Source organism: Castor canadensis, chromosome 1 (assembly GCF_047511655.1).
Source record: "Castor canadensis chromosome 1, mCasCan1.hap1v2, whole genome shotgun sequence".
In the NCBI taxonomy this organism is placed as follows: Eukaryota; Metazoa; Chordata; class Mammalia; order Rodentia; family Castoridae; genus Castor; species Castor canadensis.
In genome coordinates, this window is record NC_133386.1 from 121,649,611 (window position 1) to 121,658,320 (window position 8,710).

At 39.6% G+C, this 8,710-nt stretch overlaps 1 protein-coding gene across 2 annotated transcripts in view; it reads right to left on the reverse strand.

The window, feature by feature from the left end:
• The window catches only part of Ccdc81 (coiled-coil domain containing 81), a 49,492-nt gene extending 42,139 nt beyond the window's left edge, over positions 1–7,353 (reverse strand). Inside the window, exons 1-3 of one of the 2 annotated variants that reach the window (XM_074066040.1) lie at positions 7,237–7,353; positions 1,579–1,640; positions 1,336–1,476 (exon numbers count right to left, since the gene is read on the reverse strand). In XM_074066040.1, the coding sequence (XP_073922141.1) occupies positions 1,336–1,476; positions 1,579–1,640; positions 7,237–7,315 (282 nt within the window). In that variant the 5' untranslated portion in view covers positions 7,316–7,353. Of the gene's footprint in view, positions 1–1,322; positions 1,477–1,578; positions 1,641–7,236 lie in introns of both variants that reach the window. The other variant, XM_074066030.1, reaches the window with a different exon arrangement.
• Between the last annotated feature and the right edge of the window lie 1,357 nt (positions 7,354–8,710).

Here is an 8,710-nt window from a genome sequence, read left to right on the forward strand (position 1 = left end):
CTTATCATAGAATTGACACATCTGCCATTTTTCTTACTTCCCTCCATTTGCCACAATCATCTGTGTTGGCCACACAGACATACTCACACTTCCTTTCCCATATCTTTGACTTATTCATCCTGTTTCTGAAATATCTCCCCTCAGCTTCTCTGCTGGTGACATTCTATCATTCTTTAAGACCCCCTCACACATCATCTTCCTAAACTTCCCCAAGCACAGAGGCTCACTCTGCCACTCACCTGTGGGCTCCCATTCCATTTAATCCAGCTCTGACGTGTGCTGCTTTCACAGCACCTAATTGCGTTGCATCATTTGCTAATATGCCTATTTGTGCTATATCCTGAACTCTTTAAAGCAAGAACCATGTCTTATTGGTCCTTAAATCCACCATATAATGTTTGATTACTTATCTAGTTAGTTAATAATGAAGATTCATAACCCAAAAGCTGAACTGTGAACAAAATGGTTCTTTTAAATTAATTCAGTCTGATACATTTAATTCAGAAATTTCTTCATCCTATAAAAAGTTATAAATCTAAGCTATTTTTTTGGACTACACTACAAGATCTAAGATGGAAAATAGACTCTAATTCTAAGGAAAAATGGTTTTGCAAAAAAAAGTTTGTGGTTTTCTTTTCCTTTAGTAAGTTTTTGGTGAAATATATTTCTTCTGTCATAAAGTTCTAGGTAAAAATGGCTGAAAAATTCATCAAACTCACCATACTGAATATATGCATAGTGAATTCTAAGTATAGTTTTTTGGTATTTGTTTTCCAGTGTGTATGTGTATATACATAGTCGGCCCTTGGTAAATGCAGAAAGAAGGAAGGAAAGAAGGGAAGGAAGAAGGAAGAGAGGAAGGAGAAGGCAGACGAGTTTTAAGGTGTAAGAAAGGGTGGAATAATTTGACTTCTAACTTTTAAATTTTAATAATTTAGATTATACATAGGCCAGAAACACATTTAGTTATCACAGCCCACCAAAGACCCTAATTAAATTTCTCTTCTTTATAACCACTTTTAATTTCTTAGGATCTGTAATATGAATACGAGTCTGTACAATTCTATGGCATGGCTTTTGTATACACTTGGCTTTATGAAGCATCAGATTTTCTCCTCCCTGCTTCTTAAGTTACTGGGGTTTTAAATGGCCTGCAGGAAGACTATTGTTTTCCCACCCAGGTCCCTCCCGCTGCCAAAGTTACCATGTGAAAAACTGAATCCTTTAAACTAGAAACTAAAGCAGCACTAGCCAAGCTTTGCCCTTTTCATTTTTATCCAGGCCAGTGATCTGGGAAAAGTCTTAATGTCCAGATGGCTTACCAGGAGAATATACTTTGTTTTGTTTTAGTCCATGGATCTGCACCAGCTTCTCTGCCATGATAAACACAGGCCTCTGAAGTAAAATCAACTTGTTTCCCACCTCAAGCTTTTGTCTTGTGAAAGTGAAAGTTCCAAATCCTAAAATCTGAACCCCCTGAAAGGAAAAAAAAGATCAAGAAACACAGTTCACTGAAGGAGTGAAGAAAAATAATCTTCATACAACACTCTCGTGTTAAAATTGAAGTATAAATCCTACCTTGTGCAGGGTTAGCTGTCGTTCCACAAATTCTGAAACATGCCCCCAGATCATACAGACTTCTAAAATTCAAAGAAAACAAAAATAATTTATATGAGCACTCATGTGACAGTATCTTAGTGCTAATAAGCCAAATGTAAATATAAGATGCACAATCAAATGACAGTAATTCCTAATTAATTTAGAATTAACAGAAAACAAAAGCATTCCCCAAAATTAATTTTCTTGGTAACTAAATTTTATGCATGTAAGTTACAAAGATATGACTTTAATAATAATAATAAATTTTAAGAAACCTTTTCTAGAATAAAGGGAACTCGGGGAAGTTAACTAACTATAAAACTAGCTTTTCTTTTTTACTTAGGGCCTTGCACTTGCTAGGCAGGCTCTTTACCTTTTGAGTCACACACCCCCGTCCTTTTTGCTTCATTTTTCTAACAGGGTCCTACATATTTTACCCTGGCCAGCCTGGACTGCGATCCTCCCAATCTCTGCCTCCCAAGTAGCTGGGATTATAGGTTCAAGCCATCCCACCAGGCCAGGTTTTTCTTAATGACTCGTTCAATAACCATTTGTCAAGTGTCCCACTCTGTGTCATCTGACCAATACGAACATTCATTCTTTTACTCTTTTATAATACAAGAATAAAACCAAGGTCACTAAGGCATGAAGGGCTGGCAGATGTAGGTAGGTGCTCTACCACTTGAGCCACTCTGCCAGTCAGAGCAGGTCTATACATAACCTGTTCCCACACTTCTATTTTTGCTAAATTCTCAAAAACGCTTTTCATTCTTGTTTTTCACTTGTTAGACTAACAGTTGTCACTTCTCTCTGCAAGCTCCCTGCCCAGTCCCAAATCATGGCTTCTAATGTGCTATGTTCTGGAAACAATGTATATACTAACATTATGTGTAAAATAATTTTTAAAAACAGTCCAGGGGTAGTGGCCCAGGGACTTCACTTTGTATTTCTATTTTGATCAAAAGGAGGCCTATGTTTATTATTTGGTTCAGAGTTGTATTTAAAAAAAACAAACTGTGGTCTGAAAATGGGTAGTTTCCAATAACTGTAGTGTTAATCTACAACATAAATATTTAGTGTAGATATGAATAATTAGAAACAGAAAATTACATCTGTGTTTACATCTCCATTTCAAACACACCTAAATAATGTGTTTATTGAAAGATACTTTCCAAGTAAGGACTCTGCAAATCAATAGTGTTGTTTTAATTCTCAAAGTGGAAGACCAAGAAAGGTGACATTTGCTGAGCACCAATGGCTCACACCTGTAATTCTAGCTATTTGGGAGGCTGAGATCAAGAGGATCTTGGTTCAAAGCCAGTCCAGACAAGTAATTTGTGAAGGCCCCTCATCTCCAAAGTAACCAAAGCAAAGTGAGCTGGAGGTGTGGCTCAAGCATGAGCACTTGCTTTGCAAGCATGAAGCCCTGAGTTCAAGCCCTAGTCCCACCAAAAAGAAAAAAAGGTGATGTTCACCAGGTTGCCATTTTGTAGCACAGATGAAGTTGGTAAAAAAAAAAAAAAAGACTAATTCTTTATTGGTATTGGTTTTCTCCTAATGGTTGTAATGGTTTAAACTATTAACTAAAGTAGGAAGGTCGAAACCTTTTAATTTTTATATATCAGGGTTACATATATTTTTATTAATTTTTCAGGAAAGTAACAGTCATTCTCATGAGCATGGGAGAACAAGTTTGATGATGGAAACTTAGCACCAGTGAAACGGGCTACATGCCACAATGAGCACAAGAGCCAAGATTCTGGCCATACTCTAAATCAGGATTGGGCAGTTCCATAGCCAAGTGTTTTCCCCATTCTTCCCCCATCCTGCTGCATTCTGCACACACCCACAACCCCAAGAATTCTACTGCCGCCTGCTAAGAACTAAGAAGGTCTCCCAACCAGTGCCATCTTCATATTGACTTAGATTTTTCATCATGACCAGAAATATCATTAATTCACTAATAAAAATCTCAGCATACAGATTTACATGGACAATTTTCAAGGTTATTAAGTCAACACTGTTCTTTTACCTACACAAGACATGCAGCTCCTATTTCAGGAAAACAATCTACACAGAAAAGGAAATTATTTAATTAGGGACAGGAGAAACTATATAGTGTACAACCGAATCCAAATGAAAAGACAGGATTGAGCTGAATTGCAAATTTGAGAATAGTCTTTCTTCCTTTGGATAATACAGTCAAGATCCCTGTAATGTTTTATTCTACAAAATGTAATGAGCAACCTTATACAATAGCAGAGTTATTTAATTAAGCTGAAATCTGCTGTTTCTCACTGAAGAAAAAGGAAAACAAGCACTTGATTCTCTTTAGGAACCTTAGGCCCCTGAATTCAATTGGAATAGATTTGTAAAGGTTATAGATTGTGATTTCTAACCAACTTGTTCTTATATTCCAAGTTTTAGAGAGCATACTACTAAATCTAAAAATGAAAATAATTTCAATCCAGTCTACAAAGCATATTAAGCAATATATTACTTTGTATTTTATGGGAAGCTAGGTTATTATTTATTTTAATCAAACACTGAAACACCAAGAATCAGCTATTATAAAGAACTAATCTGAGGCAGAAGTGCAGGCATTGGACTTGTTGTTAGTTAAGAGTATCAGGGTTCTGCTGTGGCTCACACCTGTAATCCTAGCTTGCTTGATCAGGAAGATCAAGGTTCAAAGGCAGTCCAGGCAAAACGCTTGTGAGACCCCATGTCGAGCCACATGGTGGCTCATGCCTGTCATCCCAAGCTAAGCAGAAGGCTGTGATCAGGAGGATGGAGGTTCTAAGCCAGCCTGAGCAAAAAGGCTTTCGAGACCCCCCATTTCAACAGAAGAAAAGCTGAGCATGATGGCACACACCTGTCATCTCAGCATCAGCAGAAAGCTTAAAATAGGAGGATTTGCAGTCCAGGCCAGTCTAGGCAAAAAGCAAGACCCTATCTCCAAAATAACTAGAGTGTGGAAGCATGGCTCAAGCGGTAGAGTGCCTGACTAGCAAGTGTGAAGCCCTGAGTTCCAACCCCAGTACTGCCACAAAACAAAACAAAAACCAACCAATCCCTAGAAACACATTCTATATTCAGTTCAACCTACTTTTGCCCTGTGCCCTCCACTTCTTATGGCTCCAAGAAGAGCTGATTTTTCTTGGTCAACTTCTGATCTCTGATTTTGCACGTAAGTCATCCTGGTAACAATTGAAGTGATCGCTTCCTCACCATCTCCCTATGTGGCACTTAGGGAGAATTTAATCACAATGGACATTTGGGGGACACTCAGACCTCACTTAAACCAGAAATCCAGAGCTTCCTCAGCTTGAGAAAGAATATACATATATACATATATATATATATATATATATATATATATATGTATGTATGTATATATATATATATGTATGTATGTATATAGTATATATATATACTACAGCTAACATCCTACATAGTTATAAGAAACTAGGAGCTTTCTCCCGAAATGGAAGAAAACAGGGCTGGAAGGGTGGTTCAAGTGGTAGAGTGCCTGCTTAGCAAGTGCAAGGCCTGAGTTCAAATCCCAGTACTACCAACCACCAAAAAAAAAAATCCCAAAGTGAAAAATAGCATTATAAATGTAAGAAAACAAGGGTATCACCTCACCACTCCAACATCATACTACTAGCCCCAGCTAATACAATAAGACCAAAAACAGAAAATCAGAAAGGAAGAAATAAAACATTCTGCACATGACTTCATCATCCATTAAACAAATCAAAAAGAATTAGCAAAAAGCCCTCTGAACTAATAAGTGATTATAGCAAAGTTATAGGATACAAGGTTAATATACAAAAATCACTCACTCTCCTATATATTAGCAATGAACAAATAAGGTTCTTCCCAGAAAGGGGTGGGGAGGTGACCCAAACAATGTATACACATGTGAGTAAATGTAAAAATGATAAAATTTTAAAAAAAGAAATAGTAGGTATAGATCTAACACAGAATGTTCAAAATCTGTTTGTGGAAAATTACAAAACTGATGAAAGAAATAAAAGTACTAAATAGAGAGATACTCCATGTTCATGGAGAAGAGGATTTAACATTGCCAAGATGTCAGTTTTTGTCAAGCTAATCTATAGATTCGAAGCAAGCCTGATCAAAATCCCAGCAAGTAACTTGTGAATATCAACAAACTGATTGTAAAACTTGTAGAGAAAGGCAGAAGACAGAATAGTGAAAAAAAATATTGAAGGAAAGAACAAAGTCAGAGGACTGATTGTACCCAGCTTTGCAACTTACCATAAAGCTACAGTAATGACGACAGTGTGGTACTAGCAGAAGAGTAGAAAAGAGGTCAGTGTAACAAGTAGTAAGGCTCAGAAACAAACCCATATAAATGTGGGATCTTTGACAAAAGAACAAAGGCAAGACAGTAGAGAAAAGAGTTTTTCCAACAAACAGTTCTAGAACTGGACATCCACACGCAAAAAAATGAATGTAGACCTTATACCCTTCACAAGAATTAACAGAAAATGGATCATATAACTAAATGTAAAACACAAAACTATATTTAAAAAAGTCATCAGGAAAAAAGAAAACATGCAGAAACAAGCAAAACTACTATGAGACAGTAAAAAAGATGGGTGGCCAGGGGTTTAGGGCTGGCAGCAGGATAAATAGGCAGAACAGTAGAGGATGTTTAGGATTGTAGAAATCCTCTGTAGGACACTATAATGATGGATACAAGTCATTCTACGTTTGTCCAAATCTGTAGAGTAAACATGAAGAGCAAACCCTAATGAAAACTGTAGACTGTGGGTGGTTATGATTATGGCAGTGTAGGTTCACCAGTTTTAACTGTACCATTCTGGTGGAGAAGTTGCTAATTTGGAAAGACCATTATCTTTAACGCTTCTTTTAGAATTATTTTGACAAAAAAATTAGGAGTGGTGCAGGGAAAGAAAAAGCAGCAGCATTCATTATTTATTTTGTCTCCTAAAATCAATTGGTTAAAACCTACACAGCATCTCTGTTACAATGACTTAATAATAATAATAGTTCACATTTCCTGAGCGCCTGTCTTTGTCTTATAGACAAATCTCAGAGTCTACTTCTGGGTGACTCTTGTGAGAAACTGTGCTAAAAACAGTGTCTTGCTACTAACCAAGCCTATTGAGCTTTCTAGGAAAAACATACAAACACATACCCAGTATCTTTTTATAATCATCTCATTTTCTTAACGATGTCAAGGACAGCAAAAGCAAGTATGCCTTTGCATGAATTGTGAAAAGGAGCCTGGAGAGCTCCTATACAACCTCCTTTCTTCTAGGTAGCCCCAATGGGTGGAGTGGGAGTGGTTGTGTTAAGCTAGCATTTGTTGGGAGCGTATTTCGTGCTTATCAGCCAGCTAAGTGCTGTATATGCATTATACTATTCAATAAAAACTCCTTTCCCTAATTAAGGAACCCAGTCAGGAAACTGTCCCTAGGCATTCAGCCTGGCTGGTGTGATTACCAACTGGTTGCCAAGGCAGCTAGTCACTCCAGGCAAGATCTGAGTCCAGGAACAGGGAAGCAAGTCCTGTGCCTGCCCCTCATCCCACAAGCAGGGGAAGGCCCAACCCTGGAGCCCCCATCCCAAGCAGCTTACCCTCCTGGCTCAGTGAGGGCAGCGTGGGCAGCACCTGCCTGCCCATTTCCTGCAGACCAGGGACGATAGTGTCCAACATCTCCGGTCCCGGGACACTAGGTGCTGGTCCTCGATGGGTCTCTTCCTTGTATGGAGTTTGTACTAAAGTGATTTTCCCACTCTCCAGCCCCCTCCCCCGGGAGCGTGGGATGTGCATTAAAATTTAAAAATTGCCAAAAGTCTTGTTTTTGTTTTTGTTTTTACTTAAACGTGCTATTGTCGCCGGCCTCCCCCTGAGCTGGCTCTTGGCTGTCGCCCACCACAGAATGCGGGAGAGCTGTCCAGCGCCCACCGCCGCAAAAAGTCGCGGTGAGAGCGGGCGGGAGGCGCGTGGAGCGGAGGCCCTTTGCAGGGCGGAGGGCGCCGCGCGTTGCTAGGACGCCACAAAGGCTCCCCGGTTGCTAGGGCCCCCGCCCCGCCGCGAAGATGAGCCCGCCCCGGCGTTGCGCTGTGATTCCGGAGCTCCAGTTAGCCAGGTTGAGAAGTAACTTAATTTCTTCCTTGTTTTTCCTTCTCCTCTTTCCCCGGGCAGCGGAGGGACTTGGCTAAGGTGGTCGCCTTTGGAACCACCTTGGACAAATCTGGGAATGCCTTTTGCCTAGAGCGATGTCTTCGGATCTGTCCAAGGGTTTGAGCTTGATCGACTTTTTGGTCTCGGGTTTTTCCTGGGCTCCCTACTTTGAAATGGAGAGCTGGAGAATTGAGGAGGAAGGGAGTTGACTTTTTTTTTTTTCAATTACACGGTTGTTGTTTTATTTCCCCCTTCGGGGTTGTGTTCACACGTTCTCTCGGCTGTACCACAAAGTGAGCAGCGAGCCTACCCTCGTCAACCCCATCCAGGTCAAGAATCAGACAGCCATCAGCACCTCAGACACGCGCCATTTCCCCGCCAGGCACTATCCCAACAAATACTACAGATTAGTTTTGCCCCTGTTTGAACTTTTGAAATCATATGGTATGCATTCTTTGTGTCTGGCTCTGTGGCTCACATTTTGTTTGTGAGAGTCATCCATGGTTTCTGTGGTAGCAATTTGTTAGTTTTCAACGGCGAATATGATTTCTTTGCGTGAATAGGCACAATTTATTTATCCATCCCATTGTTTAGAAGCATTTGAGTTGTTTCCATTTGGCTACATTAAGAATAACACTGCTTCAAACGTTCTGTCATACAAACTTTTGATGGCTTTATGCACTCATTTCTAATGTGTAAATAACTAAGAGCACACTGTGGGTCAAGGGAAATACATGTGAACGATTTTAATACATCATGTCAAGCAGGTCTCCACAGTTTGTTACTATGAAGGTAGGAAGGAGCTGCTGGTGCATAGTGTGGACAGAGATAAGGGATGGTAGAACACCTGCAATAGTTCTCCAGACCCTATCTTGAAAAAAACCATCACAAAAAAGGACTGGTGGAGTGACTCAAGGTAGAGAT